We start from the raw sequence: 27,921 nt of genomic DNA, 5'->3' as shown, positions 1-27,921 counted from the left end.
CCCCAAGCAAAGGTTGTCCATAGGGTTTCCTCAGACCCTCTGTTGAAGACCCCTGGAAAGATCTGTACAGTCTCCTTCAATCCTGACACTCTGAATTCTTTTTAATGGTTACCACTCGCAGTCTGGTCTGTTCCTCATTGGGGGACCAGGGTATTTGGAATGTGTTTGAGCCACACCATTAGAAAATCTGAGCCTTCCTGTAGAGGGGCCATGGTAAGTGGGAGTGGAGGCCATGAGTTGGCTGTCCCCGACTATATTGTAGAGCTAAATGAGGGTAACGTGGCCCAGAGGGGAATTATCTGGTCAGATCTCTCACTAGCTGGTGACAGAAATTTCCATTTTAGGTTACCGTCTAACAATCTGGGGATTCAGGTCAGTTGGTTTCCCATGGTGACAGTCTCTAAAATGACTTTAACTGAAACAGAACAAACAGCTGGTCTCCTTTCCTGTTAAGTGCCTGATTTTTGGTGGAAAGATTTGAAGAACCAATTCAAAGACTCATTCCTTAATGTAAGAGCCTCTGAGCACATCCTCTGTGTGTGTAAGGTGCATTGAAAGATCCTGTTACTGGCCTCAGGAACCCTGGGTTAGTGGGCCAGGGAGGTCCCTGTGGTCCATCAGAATGTGAGGGAGATTAGCAAGGGGACGGGCAGAAGTGGTACAGGGTATGTGAGAGCACAAGGAAGGGTGATGTGACTTAATATTCTGTTCCTTTCCTAGATGATTTTGAGTCAAAGTATTCTTTTCATCCAGTAGAAGACTTTCCTGCTCCAGAAGAGTATAAACACTTTCAGAGAATATATCCCAGCAAAACAAACCGAGGTGAGAAGAGTAGTCTATGAAAGTTTTTCCATAATTCCATAGAAAGTAGAATTGGTGTATTTTTCTTAGATTAAAATTTGCTTTTCCTCATCTGCATTTAAAAAAAAAAATTAGGGGATCCCTGGGTGGCGCAGCGGTTTGGCGCCTGTCTTTGGCCCAGGGCATGATCCTGGAGACCCGGGATCGAGTCCCACATTGGGCTCCCGGTGCATGGAGCCTGCTTCTCCCTCTGCCTGTGTCTCTGCCTCTCTCTCTCTCTGTGACTATCATAAATAAATAAAAATTAAAAAAAAAATTTAAGATTTTATTTATTCATGAGAGACAGAGAGAGGCAGAGACATAGGCAGAGGGAAAAGCAGGCTCCTCATAGGGAGCCCGATGTGGGACTTGATCCCAGGACTCCAGGATCATGACCTGAGCTGAAGACAGATGCTCAACCACTGAGCCACTCAGGTGTCCCTCATCTGTGTTTTCTTAAAAAAAACAAGGAAACAACAAAATCAGTTCCTAAAATCTAAAGGTTAGCTTAAGGAGTCTCTCATTTCAGGAATGTTTGGGTTATTCAGGGTTTGATCATTGACCTCATGTATGTGGATTTTATTTTTATATTTTTCAGCTGCCCGTGGAGCCCCACCTCTGCCACCCATTCTCAGGTGAAGCCTGGCTTGGTCCTGTTCCTCAGGAAAAGGATGGACCCTCTCCTCTGCTCAGATGGTCCCTTCCATTCCCCTGAAACCTGCATGAGAGCTCCTGACGTGTTTCTCCAGTGCAACCCACCTCTAGACACCAAGCGTCCTCCCCACTCACCTCCATCTATGCATCTCGTCTCTAGACTTGGTGATTGGACTCTTTGTATTGACAGTAGGGTCTCAAACCCTGTATCCATCCCTCTTCTTGCAAGTCCTGCTAGCCAGATGAGGAAAAAGCTTCCATGTCTCCTGCTTTCCTCTTGGGGAAAGGTGCCTTGTGATGAATGAACTTACTGTTGGGGCAGGGTGGAGAATGGTACTCCTACTTTCTCCTACCCACTGTGGGGGAAGCATGGCAGGAATATTATATTTCCTCATTTAGGAGGCTGGCACAGCCAGGACTTCTAGGGAGTGGACATTTTTAGTGAAACAGGAAAGGAATTTGCAGAGAAGTGATCTGTTTTAAAGGTCAAGTTTGAAGAAAGGGCAAAGAAATGGGTCTGCTTTCTTCTTAGGGGTATTTTGGTTTTGCTCTCACCCCACCCCATGCCATCACCCCAGGGAGAAGTTGAATACTAGAAACACTAAATACTAATCAGTTGAACTAAACATCTAATAAAAAGAGAGGGTGAAATAAACTGGGGACCCTTTTAGAGCTAGTGAGTTTCTCTGCAGCAAAGGGACCAGGAGCCATTTGTGTCCTCTGGGACTCCCTGCCCATTTGCCTGTTTCCTCAGGGTAGTGAGGCTGAGGGCTGTTTTTTCCTCTCTGCACTGCCTATCCCTGCAAGTGAAAAGTCACTTTCATTCATTATAGATTGACAAACTCCAGAAACCTGCAGTGGGAGATGGAAAGATAAGGCGATGGCCTTGACACCACTTAGTCTTTTCTGACTAGCCGTGAAGGCCATTGGCCCTTTTAGTCCTGCTCAGAGACTTCAGCCCCTGATGGGTGCCCCAGGATGACAAGGGAAGAGTGAAGCACCTCCGTGGAAGGGGTCAGCTCTGTGGGCTGCGAAGGACTTTAAGGCCTGCTTGTTCCAAAGTTCATGGCCCATCTGACTGAGCAGGTTCTTCATGTTCCTTCTTCCACTAGTCTTTCCTTTGTGAGACTGCAGGGGTTAACACAGCAGAATAGAGAAGGGTGAGGAAGCTTATGGGGATAGTCAAAAATTCCTCTGTGCCAGGAAGCACAAAGGCTTTGGTGAGGTGTGCCTCAGTCCAGTTGGTCTTCCTTGGCAGCCAGCAATATGTTTCTTTGTCTTCCAGGTCATAGTTGAAGGGCACAGAGGGTTCCAGTCTAGGTTGGAACTGAGCTTGGATGGTGGGACGGGGGACTTCACCATTCTCCAACAGCAGAATGGCTCCTGGGCTCTACAGATGGATGTTCAGTTTGCTACAACTCTTGCCAAGTGCAGAGACTGCTCAAAGCTTTGGAGTGAGAGCAGAGGAGGAGCCAGGGCTTTTCCTCAAAATGAATGGGGAAGTCAATTAAAAATTTTCACCAGGTACATCACAGGCTTAAATTGACTTAGGGACCTCTCCGTCTGTTGGGTCACAGACCAAGGATCTGTGCATGGTGCCCAGTGAAACCCAAGTCTTCCCGTGCAAGATGGGAGAACTCTGGACTTGGGTTGTTTGTACAGGGTATGCTATCCTTGCTATTCTTTGCCATCCCCTGGATAACATCGACTCTTGGGACAAACCATGATGAGGTCTGTCACCAAACCTTTTCTGATCATTTTCTTCATTGTTTTTATTTTCAAATCTGTTAGCAGTTATCTCTCAGCAGTACCCCAGCATCTTGAAGCCAGTAGTGCTAAGACCGCGCGTGAGTGGAGGGAAAGAGAAAGTACAAGAGTTAATCCTGCAGCAGAGTTCCAGGGGAGATGCTGACCAGTTTCTGAACTTGGACTGTGAAGTCTTCCCATTTATTTTTGAAATGGGAGTTGATGCCTTTTGTACAATATTATCAAAGTATATCTCCACCACCCCCCACCTTTACTCAGACATAGAGCATCAAAACAAGTATCACAAGTAAAAGCCAAACCCCAGCTTTTCATTGGGGCTGATACCTTCCTCCTCTGTGACCTGCTGCCCTTCATACTCCCCAGCATTTTGGACTGTGTCACATGGGTATTGGTTGTATTCTCATTTTCTTGGCCTCATGAAAAAAGGCCTGGGCCTAGATCTAATCAGATGGATTTTCTTCTTGAGAGCATATTGATGGCACAGTACCTATTTAAATGTCTTTGCCTTATACATTATTTGGTCCCTCTGTTAATAACAGATTTAATATCGTGTATATTTACTATTGAAGAATGGGAATGTGATCCTTATAGTTACTGATCTATTTTGTATGTTGTAAAAAGCTTGTAATATAGATTTAAGGTGGGCTGGCTGCAAGAGCACTAAAACTTCTCACCTTTTAAACTGCTCATTTTATCTGCTTGTGGGAATGTCGTCTCTTCGGTGGAAGATTGGGTGGTCTCATGTTGAGACTCTTACCCAGTCCCATTAACCCCCTTATTCCCTCCCAGAAGGAAGAGACATTGCCCAACTAAGCATCAGGAAGCTGTGTTAGAAGCCCTTGTGTGTGTTTGGTTTTATGATGTTTTTCTCTAGGGGTAAAAACTTAATGGTTTTTTCCACCCTTTCTAGGAAGCATAACAGTGGCTTCCAGGTTTTTAAATGAGCTAGATAACCCCTCCCCCCCCTTCTTCGGTCATCAAACCTGGATCAAATCACTTTGATATTCCAGGTGTGGGTTTTTCTTTTGTGGGGATTTCCTCCAGCTGCAGAGCCCCATCATCCTCACAGCCCAGAGTGAGGGTGCTTAGGGCTACCCCACCTGGTGGATGTGAGGCTGCTGTCTCCAGAAATGCATCCCAGCCACTAGGATGCTGGCCAAGGCAAGCCTAGCCACTAGCCGTTGCACTGGGGGCATCCCTTCACCCCACAGCTTCCCAACTTGAAATCCAGATTTACCTCCAGGGAGAGGTGAGAAAAAATTGTAAATAGACTTGCTACAGAGCAACTCAGGGTTGGGGTGTGTTTTAATTCTCCTGATCACTTGAAATAATCTGTAGGCTGAGTGCTTATGGGAGTGGGGGAAAATGTGACTCCAGGGTCCTTTCCTTCTGCAAAACTCTGGGGGTGGAGTATAGGGCATCTAAGGCCCTTTGATGGCACTACACTGAGCTGTCTGTCCTTCTGGAAACCCAACCTACAATCAACTGCAAATCCAATTCTTCACATTCCAGTTGTAGCCTTTCTTTCCCTACAGAATCTCAGTCCCTGGCAATGTGGTCAAGGTGGCTTTCTGTAAGCCACCTTGATTTAGGGAATGGAAGGTGTTACAACTCTGCCTTCAAGAGTCATCTCTTAAAAGCTAAATAAAACAAAACTACAGTCACCTTCAAAACATACAAAAAGAAGGATAACTGTTTAACTGAAGGAAGGATTTGGTTCCATTCAACTCCACGGTCATTGTGCCTTTACTTGTGTTAGATTTCTGTGCTCTCTTCCTCTCTCTTTGAAGCAATTAAAATCTTCCTTGATAACTGTTTCCTTCTTTCTACTCTTGTTTCTCACAACTTAGTGGGTTTTCTCTCTAATTGTCTTAAATCTCATTCCACTGGTGGCAGAGGAGCCAAGCCTTCTTTTCTCATGTCTAACCTTTGTCTTTTCCCACGGGGACCAGCATGGATGTCCTAGTCAACACTGAATAAAAGACTAGAATGATGTGTGCAGTGTGCGTGCGTGTGTGTGTCTGTCTGTCTGTCCGTCCGTCCATCTTTGCATGTGGGTCAGTTTATTTTCTTTAAAAAAATAATTTATTGTATGATTTATTTTGGAGTTATATTCCAATTACAGTGCTCCCTCTCCCAATAAGCAGTGATTCCCCCCTCCCCCAACACCTCTCTACAATGTATAATCTGGTCTCAGGTTGGATTCTTTGGTACATTTCTTTCTTCTGGATGCTGTGCAGTTTAATTAAACCTTGCTTTAAAAACAAAAACAAAAACCTGAAAACTGTGTACTCTTGTCTGGAACACTGCCTCCAGTGGTGGCATAGAGAGGGGAGAAAATTTGTTGCTTCTGGTGAGTATAGTGACTTTAGAACCTCTAAGAAGGTAGTTACACTGACTTGGGCAGAAGCATCTGCAGCCTCCCAGGGATCAGAGGTCTTCCCTCCTCCCTCCTGCCATATTTTGTATATCACAGTTCCCATTAACCATGCTCATCTGGGTGATTCTGATACGATAGCTTTGGTCATCATTTATGTTTGCCACCTACCTTATCATTGCCCATGATTTCAGGGGACTCAGGACGCTCTGGCCTGTGTCCTCCTCTCCTTACATGTCTTAGGATTCTTTCTGTGTTGCATGGCAGATTCTCCCACTGAGTATGGAAGAAGAGGTGGGGGTAGAGCAGACAATGTGTCTATTTTTATTGTGGGTGTTGGCTTTTTTTTCTCCCCTGCCTTTTATGTTGCAGTTGCAATCTTGGCTGGCTTTCTTGAACTTTGACTTGGGGTGTAAGAACTGAACCAGACATTCTCTGCTTACTGTGGTCAGCTGACATAGTCACCACTAAGACTTAATGAGCTCACCTTGCACTTTCATCATCAGGCTTGAAATTCTTTCCCATACTGATTCATAATGGGTGTGTGTATATGAATCACTTTCACATAATTTAGATATAAAAACCTATGAGAGGGAGGGGGGGAAAGGCCTCCTTTCATTTTCATCCATACTTGCCAGATTGGCTGAATCCCTGATTATTTGATCCATCATTGTTATTAATATGATTAATAAACTACCTATTTATTGATTTAATTGTTCCTCCTGTGACTTTAAATAGCCCTCAAATGGAGCTTGCCTGAATGACCCTCAACTTCCTAAACCTGTAAGGTTTCTCTATCCTATTGGGGTGGTATTGCTAGTTTGTGTGTGCGTACACAAAAGGATGTTGGGCAGGTCCTTCCAGTGTGATTTGATTCCTTCCCTCATGATACTGTGTATCAGTTAGCAGGTGATAAGGACACTAGTTTGTCAACTCTCACTATTAGTGAGACACAGCTGCTTACTGTGAATGTGCCTGTTTAAGTATTTCCTGGCCCAGCCCAGCCACAAACTGACTTGCTGCAAAGATGCTGCCTGTCTCTGACTTCCCATTACTCTGCAGACAGAAGTAAGAGAACTAAAATATCAACCTCAGGATCCTAACCACCCCAGAGGATAACTACAGAGAACTGCTTTGTGTCTGACATCACTGGAGCCCAGTCTGGATCACTTTTACACGTAATTGGATTCATTTTCTCCTAGGTTTAATCTCCTAGTGTGAGATTTAAAGGACTATATGCTAAAATAAATAAATAAATAAATAAATAAATAAATAAATAAATAAATAAATAGATAGATAGATAGATAGATAAATAAATAAAATAAAGGACTATATGCTATCCAGCCGCAAAAAGTATTCATGAAAAAGGTGGAAATCGGGATCCCTGGGTGGCTCAGCGGTTTAGCGCCTGCCTTCGGCCCAGGGCGTAATCCTGGAGTCCCAAGATCAAGTCCCACATCAAGTTCCCTGCATGGGGCCTGCTTCTCCCTCTGCCTGTATCTCTGCCTCTCTGTCTCTCATGAATAAATAAATAAAATCTTTAAAAAATAAAAATCTAAAAAAAAAAAGAAAAAGGTGGAAATCCACTTGGCAGGAATGTCCTTTCCATTCCTGCAGCAAGCATTTATTGCATACTTTATGCCAGGCACCTATGATATAAAGATGGCTAGACTGGTCTTTGCCTCCAAGGAGCTCAGAGTCTAGCAGAACACTTCAGGGTAGCTACTACCAAGAGAAACCTATGTAAGTTATTAAAAGGCTTTAGGGAAGGCGGATGGCGTGTGGCATTCCCAATAGGAAATAGCAAGGTCAGAGGTCCAGAAGCAAGAAACTTCTGTAATATTGGAAAGGGAGAGTTTCATGTCAGTAACCAGGTAGAGACCTTTCAACCCGGACCTTCTAGGATTTTCTGCCTGCTTCCACAGTGGTCATTTATTCTTGTAGGCTTATACTGGACCAGTATTTTTCTTCCTGGTGAGTGTTTTTTTTCTTTTCTTTTTTTTTCTTTCTTTTCTTTCTGGATTTTATTTATTTATTCATGAGAGAGAAAAGGCAGAGACACAGGCAGAGGGAGAAGCAGGCCCCATGCAGGGAGCTTCATGTGGGACTTGATCCTGGGATTCCTGGATCATTCCCTGGGCTAAAGGCAGGCGCTAAACTGCTGAGCCACCCAGGGATCCCCTGGTGAGTGTTTTCTTAGGCTCCAGGATGCCTATGATGTACCCATTGCTTCCTGGGCTCCCTCTAGCCACTGTAACTGAGGGAGGTTTTTATCCCATAAAGCTGGTCAGATACATGTTACCATTTCAGGTTAGTAAGGATGTTTTTTAGTCGCCCAGGTTATCAAAATATATGAGCTTCCTGGGATCTGTTGCTCCATTAAGAGATCAGACATACCATCTGGTTGAAAAGCCTCTGTTCTCTGGTAACACTTTTCTCATTCAAGGCAGCTAAACTATGTTGTAGTTTTCAGCTCCTAGAGAGTCTTTCCAAAATGTGCTCCCTCACCATCTCTTCCTGTTATTTTTAAAGCTTTAAGTGATCTTTACACCCCAGTAAGGCTCAAACTCATAACCCCAAGATCAAGAGTTGCTTGTTTCTCCTACTGAGCCAGCCAGGAGCCCCCATCTCTTCCAATTTATTTTTATTTTATTTTATTTTATTTATTTTATTTTATATTTTCACACCTCTTCCAATTTAGAAGTACACAGAAGGCTTCCTATTTAGGACCTGCATCTAATACTTCTTCCTATGTTTAAGTGGTCAAGTGTTTGAGCTCCTGTCAGACTTCCTGAGTTCAAATGCCAGCTCTTCCACTTACTAGTTGTGTGACCTTGGGCAAATTTATTCAACCCATTTCAGTTTCCTCCTTTGCAAAATAAAAATAATACCAACTTAGTGCAGTGCTTGTGAGAATAAGGTTGTATAGGTAAAATACTTGAGCTCAGTCCCTGGCATACTTGAACACTCAGGATTTGCTCTTATCTCCTGTATGAGCTAACTACAATTAACTGATGATTGAAAAGCATTGTTTTCCTATTTCTCAGCTTCATTGTTCTATTTCATTTGAAATGGAAGGATGAAAGATAAATTCTTGGCATCATCTAGAATTGGGTTTTGGCCTTCAAGGTAACCTGAGGTTTAGCTAGGTTATTAGCTTTGGAAGCTGGCCTGTAAATTACTGCTCTAATTTATATTTTTCATTAAAAGCTCAGCTTGTCTCTTCTATAGCGGTCTTCTCTGGCCTTGAAACCCTAGTGTTTAGCCATAAAACAAGGTTTTAAAATTAAGAGGCCATAATTCTCTCAACCCACAATGTGTGGATTAATGGAATTAATGAGAAGGTGCACAGAATATTATTTTTATTTTTAACAAAAGCAAAGACCTGGTCCTATTTCTTACTTTTGAAACATAAATCAGGGGGATGCTGAGATGAAGTGTAGTGCATTTCTTTATGTATATAGAACTTGACCAAAAAAAAACATTGGTTTGAGTATCAGGAAATCTAGGTCCCAGGCTCTTCACTGCCAAGATGCTATGACCTCTAATTAACCCTCCACACGTTCGATTTGTGTTTTGCAGGGTTGAACATGAGATAAATAAGCGCCTAGTATCCTGCTTGACAGCCAGAGCCGCCCCCCAAATCATAGGTGTTAAGTGGTAGCTCTCTGAAAATGTATCCCATTAGGGTAATGAAAATGGATTGGTTTGACAGTGACCAGGGGCAACCACATCTCCGTACCTACCGTGGACAGAAAGGCGTGGAAACAGAGTCGCCTGCAGCTTAGACTACGACTCCCGCCACTCCTTGCGGCGATTCTGGTTCGCCTTTACCCAGAATCTCTCCCTCCGTAACCTCGCGTCTTCCCGCGGAAGCCCCGGATGTAGAATCCCCCCGCCCCGCCCGTTCCCAGCTCGGTGGGCGTGGCCTCAAGGTAGCTCGGAGACCTGGGGCTCTCTTATTGGTTGTGGTCTTTCCGGCTGGACTGGACGCGAAGGAGGGGGCGTTGGCCAAGGCGCGCGGCGCTCTAGCGACAACCAATCAGAAGCCTGGCCGGCCTTTGGCGGGAGGCGGCAAAGCTGCGTCTCTGCAGATTTGGCGCGAGCGCTTCTGGGGCATTTCTGCTGCTGGTGTGTAGTTCATTCGGAAGCTTGACCTGAAGAATCCTTGGAACCGTGTGCGAGAGACGTGAGGAAGAGCCAGCACTGAGGTGACTCAGCCTTGTCAGGTGGAGAGGAGAGGATTACTCGGGGAGGCCCAGGGCCTGGGAGGCAGCGGAATTGGGAGAGGGGCTATGGCGAGGGCCGCTGCCTTCCTTGATGCCCGAGGTGAAATGAGGGGAAAAGAGCTCAGGTCGCCGGAGGTTGGAGATCTGATGTCGGGTGAGGGAAGGGAGTCGGCTGGCAGCCGTGCGTGGAGTAAAGGGGCTGAATGTTGTAGGAGGGAGATGTCCCAGGGTGGGATTGCTAGGGTGTGGGGTGGGGACCGAGTGCCGGGCGGAGGGAGGACTGCAAATGTGGCAGGGTGCTGGACTAAGCTGGTGATAACGCCACACCCCGTGAGGGAGGGAATTCAAAGTACTGCACATATCTGTTAAGATCAACTTACTGCATCACTCAAGTGGTGAAGAACTTGGGCTCTGGAGCCAGAATGCCTGGTTTGCTATGGCTTTGGGCCTCTGTGCCTCTGAGTTTTCTCATCTGTAAAATAAGGATAATAAGAGTGCTTAGTGAGTGCCTAAGGGGCCCTGGGCTGGCTCAGTCGGTAGAGCATGGGACTCATGATCTCAGGGCCCCCAGTTCCAGCCCCACATTGGGTGTAGAGATTCCTTTTTTAAAAAAAGAATGAGATAAAATAAGATAAAATGCTTATAACAACACCTAGTAGGTGTTACACCTAGTAGGTAGACAGCAAGTGTTATTATTGCTCAGATTTGGCTGTGAAGCAGAACTAAATGCTAAAATCTTGTTATAATTTATTGGAATGTTGCTCACCGATATAAATTCCATGTTAGCTATTTTCCTTGACTTTTACATATTGACTGGCTGTCCCATTATCTTTTTTTGTACCCAGCCGTGTTGCCATCATGCCTCAAACCCGATCCCAGTCACAGGCTACCATCAGATTTCCAAAAAAGAAGCTGTCTCAGACATTGAACAAAGCTAAAAACTCTGGTGACACCAAACTAGAACTGACCAATGTCCAGGCCACACGCCGTTCTTGTGTAAAAATTCTGCCTCTCAGCCCCAGAAAACGTTTGGGTAAGCTATCCATCATTTAAGTACAACATTTCGACCTGTAGTTGTTGACCTCTGATGCCTCATTCTTTGAAGCAGCTTCCAAAGTTCAGTTAAGACCACATTGTTCACTTTGGTTATTTTCAGAATGGATGTTGAGTTCATTTACTGAACTTCAGAGTGAAGCCACTGTTTCACAGTTCTGATCTTCAATTCCTTAATTTTGAACTTAGTTCTGTCATTGTTTTAAATGACTTGGCAGTTAGCTATTCTGAAGCTCTCATCTCATTGGTGGTGAAATTAATAGAAGCAGTGATATTTTTTTAGAACACTGGTTGGTGGTCCTTTCTTGTTTCATATCATTTGTTTTTTGTTTGTTTGTTTAAGATTTTATTTATTTATTCATGAGAGACACAGGCAGAAGCAGAAGCAGGCTCCATGCAGGGAGCACGATGTGGGACTCGATCCCGGGACTCCAGGATCACACCCCGGGCCAAAGGCAGGCGCTAAACTGCTGAGCCACCCAGGGATCCCCAGATCATTTGTTTTTAAACAAAATAAAGGGTGATGTGGCAGTATCTGGAGACATTTTTGGAAGTCACAACTGAGGGAGTGCTACTGGTATAGTGGATAAAGGCCAAGGATCCTTCTAAACATTCTACAATGCACAGGACAGCCCTCCGTAAGAATTATTTGGTCTACGATCTCAATGGTGCCAAGATGGGAAACCTTGTTTTAGAACAATTATCATTCCACTAAACCCCTTTGCTTTCTACCAAATGATTGTTACGTTCAGTAGTGCCATCTGGTGGCCAATATGTGCTTCTAGCTGAGAGGTGTTCTGTTTTGGTGGTTTTGACTATAGAAATTTGCCTCTTTCTGGGAAAAGCAGAGATATTTGCAAGTCCTTTTAGTATCCACTACTATGGATGATCATATTTTGATTTTACTATATTTCAGGTGATGACAATCTGTGCAACACTCCTCATTTACCACCCTGTTCTCCACCAAAGCAAGGCAAGAAAGAGAATGGCCCCCCTTGCTCCCGTTCACCTAAGGGACGCAGATTGGTATTTGACAATGAGCTGACAATTAAGTCTCCTAGCAAAAGAGAACAAGCCAGAGCTCACCAAAACAAAACCCACTCCTCGGTTCGAAAAGATCAAGAGGTCACAACAAATCCTGAACAGAGATGTCCACTGGAGAAAGAACCTGCGTGTGTGAGACTGTTCAAACAAGAAGGTTCGTTCTTACGTGGCAACTTTTAGCGCAGCCTGGTCAACAAGGCTGGTGACTCCAAACAAAACCTGGTGGATCTTCTCAGTCACCTCTGTTGTCTCTAATTGTCCTTTCACGTCTGACACAGGCACTTGCTACCAGCAAGCAAAGCTGGTCCTCCATACAGCTGTCCCGGATCGGCTGCCTGCCAGGGAAAAGGAGATGAATGTCATCAGGAATTTCCTGAGGGAGCACATCTGTGGGAAAAAAGCCGGAAGTCTTTATCTTTCTGGTGCTCCTGGAACTGGAAAAACTGCCTGCTTAAGCCGAATTCTGCAAGACCTTGAGGTATACGGAGAGTCTGAAATATGATGGTCTTGCTAAAATGACACTTGGTTATTAAGGGTTAAGAAAGGTAGATGTGCTTAGGGGATTTCAGTCTTCCCTCAAATAAGATGTTTTTAGGGGATCCCTGGGTGGCGCAGCGGTTTGACGCCTGCCTTTGGCCCAGGGCGCGATCCTGGAGACCCGGGATCGAAACCCACGTCAGGCTCCCGGTGCATGGAGCCTGCTTCTCCCTCTGCCTGTGTCTCTGCCTCTCTCTCTCTCTCTGTGACTATCATAAATAAATAATAATTTAAAAAAAAAGAAAATGATTTAAGATGTTTTTAGTTTTATTGTCTAAATCTTTCCAAACAAAAGGAGAGCAGATTATTCTTTTATATAATGTTAACTCCTCAAAGACATTTTCAGGTCCTATCAAACTTTTATCTGAGGGCTAAATATCTCTCATGTTTGCATTTTTCTAGAAGGAACTGAAAGACTTTAAAACTATCATGCTGAATTGCATGTCCTTAAGGAGTGCCCAGGCTGTATTCCCAGCTATTGCTCAGGAGATTTGTCAGGAAGAAGTATCCAGGCCAGCTGGGAGGGACATGATGAAGAAACTGGAAAACCGTATGACTGCAGAGAAGGGCCCCATGATGTAAGTACTGCTCTGCTGCATGTTCTGTGAAAATCTGCAAGGTCTGCTGCCCACAGACTCACAATCTAGTCTCTTGAATTTATCAGTTTGTACAAGAAAAGAACATTTCCTATATTTGCTGTACAAGAGGTGGTTACATATGCTTAAAAGGAAAGAAAGAGGAAAAATACACCTCCTAATTTTAAATTGGAAAAAAAATGTTCTGAAACTAATTGTTTGAAAAACCTGTATATTACTTTTGTGCGATGGTAGGGGTATCATTGTAACAGGGACTGGAGAAAGGACAGATAATGACCTTCAAACTGGTGTCAGTTGTAGGAATATGAGCTGGAGTCAGCCCAGATCTAACAGATTGGAGAGTTAGAAAGGTGAACATGGATACTAATTGTTTCTCTCTATACCTAGTGTGTTGGTGTTGGACGAGGTGGATCAGCTGGACAGCAAAGGGCAGGATGTATTGTACACACTGTTTGAATGGCCCTGGCTAAGCAATTCTCGATTGGTGCTGATTGGTTAGTACTCAGTTGCTGTTACGGGATGGGTCTAAAGAATTCTTTTTTTAATCTCTTCGTCTTATCACCTATTTTATCTTAAGCTTTCTGCTTTCTTATCAAGATGAAAAAGTTACTGGGACGCCTGGGTGACTCAGCAGTTGAGGTCTGCCTTCCGGCTCAGGGCATGATCCTGGAGTCCTGGGATCCTGGAGTCCTGGGATTGAGTCCTACATCAGGCTCTCTGTGTGTCTCTCATGAATAAATAAATAAAATCTTTTTTTAAAAAAGAAAAAGTTACTATAAAATAATAGTAGTTTTAACCTAAAATCAGTTTTGTTAAATTTGAATAGAAATGATATAATACTTCATTTCAGAAAAAGTTGACTTTTGGAGTATCTGGTCCTGCTTATCAGTGAACAGTTCTAAACCTAACTTGAAAAGAACATTCTAAAATGACTGTGTCTATCTTACCTAATAAGTATTGGGGTGGGGGTGGGGTGATAAGCAACAGGATGCTGGCTTATAATTGGAAGTTGTGTACAGCTTTCAAAGGGTTTAGTTTTCCTTTGAGATGATTTGACTGTGATGCTTGGTAGTATTTATCTCCTCCTTAGGTATTGCTAACACTCTAGATCTCACGGACAGAATTCTGCCGAGGCTTCAAGCTAGAGAAAAATGTAAGCCGCAGCTGTTGAACTTCCCACCTTATACCAAAAATCAGATAGCTACTATCTTGCAGGAGCGGCTTGATTTGGTAAGTGCCCCCCATTGTACCACATTATGTGTCCCTTGGATCACCTCTGGTGGGGAAACCTAACAGTCCTAAAATATTTTTGCTTAGAGGGGCGCCTGGGTGGCTCAGTCAGTTGAGGATCTGACTCCTGATCTCAGCTCAGATCTCAGTCTTAGGGGTGTGAGTTCAAGCCCCACACTGGGCTCCACACTGGGTGTGGAGCTTACTTAAATTTTTTTATTTTTTGCTTAGATTGCTTTCCTCAGCAGGGAGTTACTGTGGGCCATAGTGAGAACATTTTTTTTTTTCCCCCAAAGATTTTATTTATCCATTCATGAGAAACACAGAGAGAGAGGCAGAGACACAGGCAGAGGGAGAAGCAGGCTCCATGCAGGGAGTCGGACGCGGGACTCAATCCCGGGACTCCAGGATCACGCCCTGGGCTAAAGGCAGGCACCAAACCGCTGAGCCACCCAGGGATCCCCCAGTATTGAGAACATTTTTATATGAATTTCCACTCAAGGTTCCATTTATTGGATGCCTCACTGTTGGAACAAAAATCAGAGAGGCTTTGGTTGCTCAGTCAGTTAAGCATCCCACTATTGATTTCAGCTTGGGTTTTTTGGTTTTTTTTTTAGGATTTTATTTATTTATTCATGAGAGACACAGAGAGGCAGAGACATAGGCAGAGGGAGAAGCAGGCTCCCTGTGGTGAGCCCAGTGCGGGGACCCCAGGATGAAGACCTGAGCCAAAGGCAGATGCTCAACCACTGAGCCACCCAGGCATCCCTCAGCTCAGATCTTGATCTCAGGGTTGTGAGTTCAAGCCCCATGCTGGGCTCTGTATTGGGTTGCACACTCAGTGTAGAGTCTGATTCTCCCTCTGCTCTTCCCCCTGCTCCTCCCCTCTCCCCGCTTTTGTATGGACACTCTTTTTAAGTTTATTTGCTTTTAGCAATCTCTCTCTCTCTCTTTTTTTTTTTTTTAAAGATTTTACTTATTCATGAGAGACACAGAGAGAGGCAGAGGCTTAGTCAGAGGAAGAAGCAGGCTCCCCGCAGGGAACCCAATGTGGGACTCGATTCCAGAACCTGGGATCACGCCCTGGGCCAAAGGCAGATGCTCAGCTGCTGAGCCACACAGGCCTCCCGTTTTTCAGTAATCTCTACGCCCAATGTGGGGCTCACGCTCATGACCCCAAGATCAAGACTCACATGCTCTTCCGACTGTGCCAACAAGGCACCTCTCAATAGTTTTATAATGGCCTGTAAAAATGGGGCCTTTGAGAAAACTTTCTTTTGAAAATGACCAAATAGATTTTATTTTATTCATTTTGCTAATTTCTGGTTGCCCCCCCCCCCCATTCCTGAGCTTCTACCACATGCCTACAAAATGTATAAATGCGTAAATTTTTCTCTCTTGGACCCTAAAGGATGGCCAGTCAAGTTTAGACTTAATGTGAAAATATTTATGTCTGGGACCTAAATTACAGAGAAGGGGAGTCTCATATATAGTTCATGCTGTCATCTTCTATGTCTTGTCCAAAGGTATCTAGAGCTCAGGTTCTGGATAATGCTGCCATTCAGTTCTGTGCCCGAAAAGTCTCTGCTCTTTCAGGAGACGTTCGAAAAGCGCTAGATGTTTGCAGGTGAGTTATGGCACTGTTGGCTGCTTTTATTAAAAAAAGAAATGCTGTTAATTGTCTCATGTAACTCAAGTGAATGTGGCTTAAGAGGCTGCATTCTGCCACTTTTTACACTCAGAAAGGAGGACTTGTTTCTCAGTGGGGAGCTCTGCATTTCCACCGTGTTAATGTCTGAAACATTATCAGTCCATTACCTACAGAGGGAGAAACAAATGAGATGTTGCTGGCACTCCCTGTGGTGATTATAGATTGGTTAATTACATTTGTATTAAAAAAGACTCCAGTTTACTTTTCCATTAGCTGGTCTCAAGCAGGTTTATTTATGGACCTGAACCATCTTTGCCTTTAGACTTTTTTCCCTTCCTTTGCTTTTGTGAGCACCCCTTCCTCCAGTTGGTGGTCCCCCACACTTGTACTCCAGACCTCTCTCCCTTCCCATCCTCTGCCTCTCCTGCTGGGGAAAGCCTCTGTGCTGACTGATGAAATTTCTTCCTTCCCAGTAGGGACACTGGGTCCATTAAAATGATACTTGCTGTGCAGGCCCGCTGGTCTAACCTCCCCCTACTGCCATGCAAAAGATCCAGGTCTGGCTTATGGCTTCCTGTGGGCACAGTACTTTGGAGACAACAGTGGGAGAGTAAGCTCTTCCTCTTGCTAGATGGCATGATCCTGGATTTCAAAGTTTCCCCTAGTCAGCAAACTACTTGAGTAAAGACTGCAGCTATGAGCAATTGTCATGTAGGCTGGTGTGGTTTAGCCTACACATATATGTATATATAACTGAGGACTCCTTTTTAGGTCCAGTGTGTATGGGTGGTACTGGCTCTCTGTAGGCCGTCACCCACCCACATATCCTCTCTCCTATCCATGACATTTTTTCCTCTTTCAAAATGTTATTATTGGCTTAATGTATGATGACCTACTTGGCATCTATAAGAGGAAACCATATAGTGTTGAAAGTTTCTCGGATTCTCTAGTCCATGAATTATTTCAAGGCAACTAAGTCCCCTTTAGCTGAGACATAACCAAGTTTTGTTTGGGGTCTTTAAAGTTATAAAACATGTGTCTGTTTTTGAGCTTGGTGGTTTGGTGTGGTGTTTGGTTTGGCTCAGCCTAAATTAATTTTAGAAATTTTTTTTATAGGAGAGCTATTGAAATTGTAGAGTCGGATGTCAAAAGCCAGACTGTCCTCAAACCGCTGTCTGAATGTAAGTAGTTTATCTCTTTCCCATCTTCCTTTATAATTGGAAGCTTAACTTTTCTGAGAAAAGAGGTAGAAAGATGAAATGAACATAGTTAAATCCACACCCTTTTCTATATGTCTGTGTTTTTTGTCAGTTTCATCTACTTCACTTCAATCTGGCCTGTCTGTGCTATAGTCCATGCATTGGTGGTGAAAACGAGTTCCCTAGTGTATTACATAAATGGTTAGGTCATGATAAGTTTTCTTTTTTTTTCCTTTTTTCTTTTTTTTAACATTTTATTTATTTATTCATGAGAGACACACAGAGAGAGGCAGAGACAACAGGCAGAGAGAGAAGCAGGCTCCATGCAGGGACCCCAGGATCACGCCCTGGGCCCAAGGCAGTTGCTCAACCACTGAGCCACCCAGGCGTCCCAAGTTTTCTTTCTAAGCTCTGGAAATGAAAATTGTAGACAGTAAGGCTTGATCAGTTTCCCTCTGGGTTCTTGTATTGCGTTCACTTTAGGTCTTTTTGTTTTGTTTTGTTTTGTTTTTATTGAAGTTTGATTTGCCAGCATATAATATAACACCCAATGGTCATCCCATCAAGTGCCCTCCTCAGTTACCCAAAAATATGGAATGCGGGCAGCCCAGGTGGCTCAGTGGCTTAACACCACCTTCAGTCTCAGGTGTGGTCCTGGAGACCCAGGATCGAGTCCCACGTCAGGCTCCCTGCATGGAATGGAGCCTGCTTCTCCCTCTGCCTGTGTCTGTGCCTCTCTCTCTCTGTGTCTCTCATGAATAAATAAATAAAATTTAAAAAAATATGGAATGCTTCACGAATTTGCATGTCATCCTTGCACAGAGGCCATGCTAATCTTCTCTGTATCATTCCAATTTTTAGTATATGTGCTGCCGAAGCGAGCACACTCACTTTAGGTCTTGATATAGGTGAGAAGAAAGTAAGTCAGTCAGACAGTGAAAGAATCCAGTTCAACGTGGGATATCTCAAGCCTTTAGACAAGTCTAGGAAGGTGGAGGTACAAAGATGATATTGCTACAGTGGGCAGTTATAAAAATGATAAAATTAATTTTCCTGGGCAGCCCAGGTGGCCCAGCGATTTGGCGACGGCTTTGGCCCGGGGCGTGATCCTGGAGACCCGGGATCGAGTCCCACGTCGGGCTCCCTGCATGGAGCCTGCTTCTCCCTCTGCCTGTGTCTCTGCCTCTCTCTCTCTCTGTCTGTCATGAATAAATAAATAAATTCTTTTTAAAAAAATAAAATGAAATTAATTTTCCTTTCTGTTAGCCTGTTCTTTTAGTCATGGCAGATGTAAAATGGCCATGAACTACATATCTTGTTGATATTTAATATTCAGTGTTAATCTTTAGAAACAGGACAGTCTGATTTGATTGTTTCTTTCCTCTTTCACTCCTGCACTGGTTGAGAGTTATCAAAAATTGTTTCTAACATTATAGTTCCACAGAAAACATCTTTCCTTCTTTCTATTCTTTTCTTTTTTATTTCCTTTTCTTCTTTTCTTTCTCATCAATTTGTTGAAAAATAATTAATAAAAATATTTCAGTGCTTAGGCTGATGGCAGGTGATACAGATATAGATGAGATACTGCTTTCTCTTTAACTTTTCAAATTATTCCTTTGTCCTCTACCAATGACATTTAGGCTTGTCAGTACCCTTGTGAGCACCACGGGCACACACGTAGCTAAAGGAGGTTGTAAGTTTCTGGCATATAGTATTAGACTAACCTAATACCTGTCTTTGACCTCTGGTATGTGTGATTAGCTTTTGATGGTTCTAGAAAGCTATACGGAGGCTTACTTCAACTAAATATAAGAGGCTCTTTTCTTTTCTTTTCTTTCTTTCTTTCTTTCTTTCTTTCTTTCTTTCTTTCTTTCTTTCTTTTTTGTTTCTTTTCTTTTCTTTCCTTTTCTTTCCTTTCTTTCGAGTGGAAGCCCACAAGTGGGGAGGGGCAGAGGGAGAGAGAATCTTAAGCAGGCTCCATGCTGGGGGGGCTCAATCTCATGATCCTGAGATCATGACCTGAGCCAAAATCAAGTCTATGCTTAACCAAGTGAGCCACTCAGGCGCCCCAAGACTGGCACTTTCTAATAAATAGTGCTTACTGGGCTTCTTTGACGTGTAGGTGGGTTCCCTAGCTTTGAAAGTATTCAAACAGGGCAGCCTGGTGTTTCAATGGTCTAGCGCCACCTTCAGCCCAGGGCCTGATCCTGGAGACCCAGGGAGTCCCATGTCAGGCTCCCTGCATGGAGCCTACTTCACTCTGCCTCTCTCTCTCTCTCTCTTTCTGTCTCTCATGAATAAATAAATAAAATCTTAAAAAAAAAATTCAAACAAAAACTGGATAGATGCCCACTAGTTGAAATTGTTGGGGTAGGGAGCAAGAAGAGACCTCTAAATTCCTTTCAGCTTTTAAGATTCTGCTACTTGATCAGTGATCTCTAGTTTTTCCACTACCGTTAGCATCCTGGTTGTGGTAATGAAATAAAAGTAAATTTCTTTGGGGCAACTGCACATGGTCTGAGGAAGTAATTTAGGCAAAGGTTGTTACAGCAAATCCCTCCTCTGTCTTGCAATTCATGCATCTCCAAACAATGAGGCCATAGTCCTAGGCATCTTGTTGGCAGCTCCCCAACCTCCGGCTTCTCAGATGGTGCTATCTGCTAAGATATCCAATGACATTTTCTCAAGTGTTGCTCTATTGTAGATCGTCTTAGGCAAGTGAACCAAACCTCAAAGGTCATTTGGGGAAGCTATCTAGAGGACTTATGTAGGATTCACTTTATTGTCCACATTTAGCCACTCATTTGAGAGTATTAGGTAATTCTTACAACTTTTTTACCTTTCTTAATTACTAGGCACAATCATCTTTACTTCAAGGTTCTCTTTTTCATCTTCAAGATACTGAGAATTTCTGAGGCAGAATACAGTAGTTCTCTGTCTAGTCCTTATTCTTTCATGAGGTGGATTTTGTCTCTCTGACATTAAATGGCATTCTACAGGACAAAATAGCCCATCATTCTGTGCAGAAAAAGGATAACCCTGTTTTCCAAGCCATCATCTTTCTGAAGATAGCAATTTCATCCTTTGACTTATAGTTATAGAATTGGAACCTCTGCTTTGCTACCTCATGACACCACTTGAATTTCCTCCAACTAAAATTTAGTATCATCTGTCTCAATATGTATGATATTTTAAAAATCTAATGAAGCTTGATTTATTTACTTTTTAGGCACATCACCCTCTGAGTCACTGGTTCCCAAGCGGGTTGGTCTTATTCACATATCCCAAGTCATATCAGAAGTTGATGGTAACAGAATGACTTTGAGCAAAGAAGGAGCACAAGATTCCTTTCCTCTTCAGCAGAAGATCTTGGTCTGCTCTTTGCTCCTCTTGATCCGGCAGCTGAAAATCAAAGAGGTCACTCTGGGGAAGGTGAGTGGAGAATCTCAGAAGATGGAACTGGAGTGGATGAGAATGCTTTGCAGAGCAAATATTGTCCAAATGGCCTATTATGCTTTAGCTGATAGGAATTAAGAATGGGTTTTTAACAGTAAGAACAAATACTGGTCCCATATAAAAGGCAACTGACTTTATTTCCCTTGGGTTGTGGTTGAGAATTTTCCATTCATCTCCTCCCCTTCATTTCTCCCTCTCCCTATAAAATATATACAGCTCCTCCTCCTGCTTTCCAGTAGAGGTTTCGGCAATATCTACAAAAAGCCTGTTCAAGGATCTTTTTTTTTTTTTAAGATTTTATTTATTTATCCATGAGAGACATAGAGAGAGAGGCAGAGACATTGGTAGAGGGAGAAGCAGGCTCCCTGTAGGGAGCCCAATGTGGGACATGGTCCCAGGACCCCAGGATCACACCCTGAGCCCAAGATAGATGTTCAACCACTGAGCCACTTAGGCACTCCCTGTTCAAGGATTTTTTTTTTTTTTTTCCCCTGTTCAAGGATTTTATTGAAAAGAAGGGGATGCTTGGGTGGCTCAGCAGTTGAGCATCTGCCTTCAGGTCAGGGTGTGATCCTGACCTGGGGATCAAGTCCCACATTGGGCTCACTACAAGGAGCCTGCTTCTCCCTCTATCTGTCTCTCTGCCTCTCTCTCTCTGAGTCTCTCATGAATAAATAAGTAAAATCTTTAAAAACTTTTTAAAAGAGGGAAAATTGGGGTTTTCGGATAACTTATAAATGCAAATTCACACTTTTTTTTTTTAAGATTTTATTTATTTATTCATAGAGACACACAGAGAGAGAAAGGCAGAGATACAGGCAGAGGGAGAAGCAGGCTCCATGCAGAGAGCCCGACATGGGACTCCATCCAGGGTCTCCAGGATCATGCCCCAGGCTGCAGGCAGCGCTAAACTGCTGCGCCACCAGGGCTGCCCGCAAATTCACACTTTTAAACAAAATTATAAGGTTTACAAGAGATAGAACTTTTCAACAACGTTTGTTCTCCCTTCTTCCTTCCAGTTATACGAAGCCTATAGTAACGTCTGTCGCAAACAGCAGGTGGCAGCTGTGGACCAGTCCGAGTGTTTGTCACTTTCAGGACTCTTGGAGGCCAGGGGCATTTTAGGATTAAAGAAAAACAAGGAAACCCGCTTCACAAAGGTACAACTAACTGCTTTTTTTTTTTTTTTTTTTTTTTTTTTTAAGATTTTATTTATTTATCCATGAGAGACACAGAGAGATGCAGAGAAAAAGGCAAAGACACAAGCAGGAGAAGCAGGCCCCATGCAGGGAGTCTTCATGGGACATGGGACTCGATTCTGGGTCTCCAGGATCACCACCCTGGCCGAAGGCAGCAGGCACTAAACTGCTGAGCCACCTGGGCTGCCCCTAACCGCTTCTTTGTGATAATGCTTTTAATTGTCCTGTTTTTAATTGTAATGCTTATCTTTTTTTGCTAAAGTAAAGATTTAAATATGACCACAGTTAGGTAAACTGGGTTTTTTTTGGTAGGTAGTGTTGAAGATCTGGGAGGATGGGACTTGGTATGAATGAGGTATTTTCTGCAAACCATTGACAAAGCAGTGTTTAACTTGCTTGCCTCTTGGGACAAAAGTTCAACGTGGTAGAAGTTTATGTAATAAAAACTTGGCTTTTGTGAGTTCTCCACCATGAAAAGTCCTTTTCTCTTCCTCCAGGTGTCTTTGAAGATTGAAGAGAAGGAAGTAGAGCATGCCCTAAAAGACAAAGCTTTAATTGGAAATATCTTAGCTACTGGATTGCCTTAAATTCTTTTTTTATACTAATATGCTACCCAAAAGTATCCAGCTGGCATTTAAAGAGCTCTGGAGTCTTAATTTTAGTACTTTATGCATTCAAGTCTGCAGGTCTGAAAACAAATATGACTTTTTTTTAAAGATTTTATTTCATTTTAAGTAATCTGTACACCCAACATGGGGCTCGAACGAAAGTGGCATGCTCTTCTGACTGAGCCTGCCAGGTGCCCACCGAAATACTAGCTTTTTAAATGTGAAACTGATAAATTTTAATCTATTGATTCATGAATATTAGCACAGAACAATGATTTTGGGCCTTATTTTAATGCATTAAAAATTACCAAGTAGATTCTTTTTAATTATATTCACTACCTCCACCTCCTGTATGTCTCTAATCAATATGCTTATATTACAGTATATAGTCCGGATTTATGCTGTGGAATGTTGCCTGTACTTACCTCTTAGTTTCTTCAGACATTGGTGTATTTTAAAGAACTTTGGGGCTAGAGTAAAAAGAATGAAAAAGGATGTTCAGGAAAATAAGCAAGTCTACATGGAGATCTAGAGGACACTTTGCTCAAAGACTTTTTTTCTTTTTGGAGTATACTGTGTTCACGTTGCACATCCACATTGTGATGTTTTAAAGACTCATTGAGTTTCTTGGACACTGCCAAGGTTGTGGGGGTGGTAAAAGGAATGTAACTATGGACTGTGAATATATTTATTTCCAAGTTTCATTCTTTGTCTTTTTAAGTATTCACATTTCAAGAGACCTCAGACTTTTCAGCAGACAATGTAAAAATTTCTCCCCAAACTGTTGCATAGTCTTAGCTGCCCTCAGATGAAGCCACTTGTTTCCAGAGGCCTTTATTTGGGATTGGATTTTCATCTAAACCTCAGAATTTTCCAGTCTTATTAGATAAATTAATCCATATGGCCACTCAAATCTTCCCTTTTCTGGGTTTGGTTTCCAAAGGCATTCGATGGTAACTTGTGAGGGGGACACCAGAGGGCACTATTATAACACACTGGCTGCCTTAAAAGTGCAGGCATGAGGCTGGGGTAGTTTAGAGGGGAGGGGGAGAAAACCTAAGTTTGCTCTTTTGAGGAGATGGCTATACTTTCATAACTCAAGCAGATGCCTGGAATGCCAGCCATGTGTGATAGGAATGGTCTGAGAGCCCGTGACCAAGCCTGTGCTTCTCCCAGCTCTTTTGCTTCTGACATGACTTGAATTTAGGAACTTGATATTGTACAAATGATCTGTTGGCCACTGTTTCATTCATGCTGCCCACTGTATCCTTGCAATGCGATCTGGGCTACAGCAGATGGTATGGGATAGAAGAAGGACACACAGCCCTCTGAAATGAACACCAGCCAGCCGCGGGTGTGGCAGAGCAGGGTCTGCAGACTAGTCTGAGTGTCCTCGCCCTCTCACCTTTCCTAGAGCACTCACTCCCTCTGAGGGTCACTTGTGAATGGAAAACGGTTTCATACCTAGAAGCCCGAGAGCATCTGGGGCTACAAGGGTTAACAAGCATAATTGCAAAGATTGTCCGAAGGCTGATGGAAAGCAGAGCCTGAATGGGATTGAGAACAGATGCGAGGCTTGATTTAAATTACATTTTATTGGATGCTGCAGCCTTAAGAGACGTGACTGCTTTACAGTTTGTTTCCACACTGTGGGCAGCTGCTGTCTGTTCTGTGTCCACAGTAGGATCCTGCCCAGAAAGGAGCGGCCTCCCCACCTCGTTGTGTTTGAGGCTTGGCGCCTTCCTCTTAACTGTAGGGCTTGAGTCAGGAACATGGCTTGACTCGCAGTGGGGCTGCTATGTATCCTCCATGGCTCAGAGCCAAGATCGTATTTGCAGATTCAAAGGGGCCAAATTTCTTTCCCCTCTACCTCTTCTCTCTCCCTTTCCCCTGGTATTTGGAAATAGGGTTTTCTCTGTACTGGGTTGTTAGTTTCCTTTCTTTCAGTTCTCCCCCCACTGTCAATTTCTAGGTCATTGCTGCTCTTAAGACTTCAGTAATTGGAACAGGGTTGGTTCTGTCAATGATGCGTGAAGCAGACTTAGAGTCCCTGCTTGGCTTCCGCTGCCCTTGTGGGAGCAAAAGCTGATGTATGTTTGTCAGTGAAGTCTTAAGTGTAATTCAGACAGCCGGGGAGCAGACTGAGAAGAGGAAGAAAGTCCGTTTCTTGCTGGCTTTTCTCACTGGAGCTGAGAGCTATGGGAAGGTAGTGGGATTTTTAGAGGGATGGGCTGGGCTTGTGGTTAATAGTTTCTGCCAGGATCGTTCCCTGTTTCACATGGAGTAGAGGCAAAGATGCTGACCCACATTCTTCCTCTTGAAGGTGGTGGGGTGTGTGTCTACATCCCGATTTATTTTTCTTCAAAGAAGCAGATACAGCTTCCATAGAGTGTTAGTGGGTATTGCCATGGAAAGAACATAGACACAATAAAATTGGTGTGAGTTTCAACCCCAGAGCTGCCACTGACCTTTCTGGCTCAGCAAAGACTTGCCTGTGGCAAGATAACTGGCAAGAATGTGTGAGGTCCAAGCTACCCAGAGATCAAAAATGTTGACGGAGCTCTATTTGCTGCCCCCCCCCAACCCCATCCATTGCTCCCTGCCATCATTAAGTGCCCTTTTAAGATCTACTAATGAGACCTGGGAGGGAGGATGGAGATACATCTTGGGAATTCTCAAAAATATCCATCAAGAGGTGTTGCCTTGACTACTGAGGGAGACCAAAAGAAAGAGCCAAGTTTGAGATGTTACTTATATTTGTGTCTGTCCCCAGCACATAGTACAATGTCCGGGACCTGGTAGGTATTCAGTAAACAGTTGTCGAATGAACAAATGAACCAAGGAAGACGCTGCCTTTTGGAGGTAAACATTGCCCGTGTTTCTTCATGGAGGTGGAGTAGGCACCTGTAAAAGAAGGGTGCTCCATCTTAACAAGATGTGTCTTGACACATTGTGGAGCGTTTATTGGCCTCTATTGGCCTCGCAGATGCGTACCAATCTCTCCCTCTGATGTAGTGGCATTTTGCTTGAGGCAACTTCCATGTTGCTCCCAGGAAGCCTTGGGTTTGGAGAGAGAGCGTGCCCTACCTATGGGCTGGGAAGATAAGATGGGTGCCTGCCTGGATGTTCCTAGTGTCCCTAGGGATGGGCCAGAAGCTGTCTCTAGCTGGCAAGGGATCAGGGAGGAACACACCTCTGGTGTCCCACTTTTCAACTCTTGAGGAAAGTTAAGATCTCGGGTTCCAACTAAAGATGTAGGGTGCCCTCTGACACGGAGTCTTGTAAGTGGCAAACAGTGCAGGTCTCCCATTTCTCGGAAGTGCATTCTGCCCCCGCCCCTGTGTGTGGGGGGGAGGTGTGCCCTCTGGCCTCCCGTGATTTTCAACCCCAGCCCCAAGGCACTGGCAGTAGAAGCTAATTGGGTGCAAGGGGCCTGGGCAGAGGCTGTCTGAAGACTGGCGAAAGGAGAGAGCCAGCTCCTTTTTAAAAAAGCTCTAATTGAGTTCTGAATCAGCCTCCCTCTCTTTGATCCCTCCTCTGTTTCCCACACTGCCTGAAAGAGCTAGATCAGCACTTTATAACAAGGGTGCGTCTGCTCCCCACACCGCCCCCTCCCCGCCGCTCTCCGCCGCGGAGCCATCCACTGCTTGTCTCCTTCGCTTAAGATAATGAAGATGCTGAGAGATAAAATGTGTATTTAATAAAGGTGGGGGTAGGGAGGCGGGAAGGGGCAGCCAGGGCCTTCCCTAGTTTGGGGCCTAGCCAAGACTCAAGCTGAAAGCAAAGCTGGAGTAAGACTTGGCCCCAGGGTGTGGGGGTTTCTGGGCCTCTATCCAGCTGACTTCACTGCCTGCTGTTTGCCCTAAATTCCCCCACCTCCACCCTCTCACCCCCACACTCTTTGCTTTCCTCTTTCTTTGCTCCCGGTGGGGACAGGGAATCTTGCTTCCAACTTTATTTTCAGCTGGTAACTTGGCCTCTGGTGTGGTGTGGCCCCCCTCCCCCCAGTCAGCTGCAAGGTCGGGCTAGGGCAGCCCCCTCTAGCCTAGGCCCAGAGAAGCCGTGGGTTCACAGTGGGGGGTGAGAAAAAGCTAGAGTTAATGAAGACCAGCTGCTAGTCTGGGTTCTGCCTGCAGTTAGTCGGAGGCCAGACTTTGGTGGTGGTTGGAGGTACTGGGGTACGTGACCTCCATCCCTGGGCACCAGGATATCCTGTGGCAGCAGAGGCTTCTGAGCCTCTCTGAGCTCAGTTTATCCTTAGTTTGTAAGAGGGTAGTCTGTTTCCCTGATGCCCTACTCCTCCCCTCTCCAAATAACACTCAGCCCTTATTGGGCTTTATAACTGGAGTGGCGGCCCAGCTGAGATCTGAGGATCTCCAAGTTCTTTTGTAAACACTCATTAACTGCCTGGGAAGAACCAAGAGCCCTGGTTAACAGCTGGGAGGGAACTGAGGCACGTTAGGGAGAAAGGCTTGACCTGAGCTCACCCCATGGACTCCACCCTGGGGCCTCCATCCATTCGTCTAGCTCCCTTCCTTAGTCCTTCCTGTAAGACAGAGAAGGAGGTAGATGCAACATTGCTGCCCTCTCCCCTTCTAGGAAGAGGCCATGCTTTCTCCCTGCCCTCGAATCTGTCCCTGACTTCCCCCGGCCCTTCACCCCATGACACTTTGCCTGCTCTGGTGCTGCTGGAGATCTGTGCAACTCTCCTTGCAAAATAGTCTCGCTCCAGCCCTCTGCAGCTCCCATCCACCTTTCCCTGGCCTACCAACCCCAAATCCCAGTGCCTCGTTTTGAGCCACTGAGAAGATCACCTATTCTAAATTGGATCCGTAACCTTGAAGGTGATCTAATTGTGCTAAGAGGCCCCTCTGCCCCCTATATTTATCCCCATGGTACCTGGGATAAATATTCTCTTTCTTTACCATATTCATTCTGGTAAAGTTTCAGGAGATCCTATTAAGGGCTGGGTAGTGGCATCAGGTGACCTCTAGGTTCTGCATCTCATTCATTCTTCCACTGACAATTGCCATTTCTGGTGAGGGTTGTAACCCAAAGTCCCCCAGCCCTACTTGCTCACGCTCTCACCTGTATGTACATGTCTGCCCACTTTGACACACCCCCAGGTACACACAACTGCCGCCGCCACCAGGGTATGAAACTCTATCAGCTTCCAACTGCCACCCTGTTACTTGCATGGCACAGGGTGGTGTGGGGATCGCCCCCTCCTCCCCTGGGGGGCCTCCTAGGTATTTGGGAATAGTGGGGAGGGGTCCCTGGAGTGCCCTATGAGGGCGGTATCTGAAATGAATGCCTCTATCCCCAAATTCTCAATGGCTCAGTGGCTTAGCAGGAGTGATAAGGAAGGAAATCTTAACCCCCATCTTCAGCATCAAAGCCCAAATCATCTGCTGGGGACAGGCAGGAAGACATGTCTTTTTCCTCTTGTCAAATATTATCCTACCCTTATGCCTGTGCTGT

The 27,921-nt window shown here is 44.5% G+C and overlaps 2 protein-coding genes and 1 non-coding gene across 13 annotated transcripts in view; 2 read left to right on the top strand and 1 right to left on the bottom strand.

The window, feature by feature from the left end:
* The window catches only part of WIPF2 (WAS/WASL interacting protein family member 2), a 52,413-nt gene extending 46,062 nt beyond the window's left edge, over window positions 1–6,351 (top strand). For all 11 annotated transcript variants that reach the window (XM_025995735.2, XM_025995733.2, XM_072747303.1 and 8 more), the window contains 2 exons: window positions 721–822; window positions 1,439–6,351. In XM_025995735.2, coding sequence (XP_025851520.1) covers window positions 721–822; window positions 1,439–1,479 — 143 coding nt within the window. In that variant the 3' untranslated portion in view covers window positions 1,480–6,351. The remainder of the gene's footprint in view (window positions 1–720; window positions 823–1,438) is intronic.
* Window positions 6,352–9,524: 3,173 nt separating this feature from the next.
* Window positions 9,525–23,144, top strand: CDC6 (cell division cycle 6). Its single transcript, XM_025996213.2, has 12 exons — window positions 9,525–9,849; window positions 10,713–10,900; window positions 11,837–12,118; window positions 12,243–12,442; window positions 12,904–13,079; window positions 13,485–13,591; window positions 14,188–14,327; window positions 15,854–15,954; window positions 17,095–17,159; window positions 20,407–20,609; window positions 21,653–21,793; window positions 22,330–23,144. The coding sequence occupies exons 2-12, from the start codon at window positions 10,726–10,728 to the stop codon at window positions 22,417–22,419; spliced, it is 1,680 nt and encodes a 559-aa protein (XP_025851998.2). The 5' UTR covers window positions 9,525–9,849; window positions 10,713–10,725; the 3' UTR covers window positions 22,420–23,144.
* On the bottom strand, window positions 17,955–18,062 carry LOC112918185 (U6 spliceosomal RNA). The gene has a single exon (XR_003234617.1). It is a non-coding gene; the product is annotated as a U6 spliceosomal RNA (small nuclear RNA).
* Window positions 23,145–27,921: the final 4,777 nt, after the last annotated feature.

This window comes from Vulpes vulpes, chromosome 2, assembly GCF_048418805.1.
Source record: "Vulpes vulpes isolate BD-2025 chromosome 2, VulVul3, whole genome shotgun sequence".
In the NCBI taxonomy this organism is placed as follows: domain Eukaryota; kingdom Metazoa; phylum Chordata; class Mammalia; order Carnivora; family Canidae; genus Vulpes; species Vulpes vulpes.
The sequence above is the reverse complement of the archived record's forward strand: the minus strand, read 5'-3'. Positions and strand labels throughout refer to the sequence as shown.

Bases quoted from the DNA above. Each gene is read 5' to 3' on its own strand.
- CDC6 (XM_025996213.2), top strand. From the start codon at position 10,726: ATGCCTCAAACCCGATCCCAGTCACAGGCTACCATCAGATTTCCAAAA. The intron at 13,592-14,187 runs GTTAGTACTCAG...TCTCCTCCTTAG, and splicing joins TTCTCGATTGGTGCTGATTG to GTATTGCTAACACTCTAGAT. The intron at 21,794-22,329 runs GTACAACTAACT...CTCTTCCTCCAG, and splicing joins AGGAAACCCGCTTCACAAAG to GTGTCTTTGAAGATTGAAGA.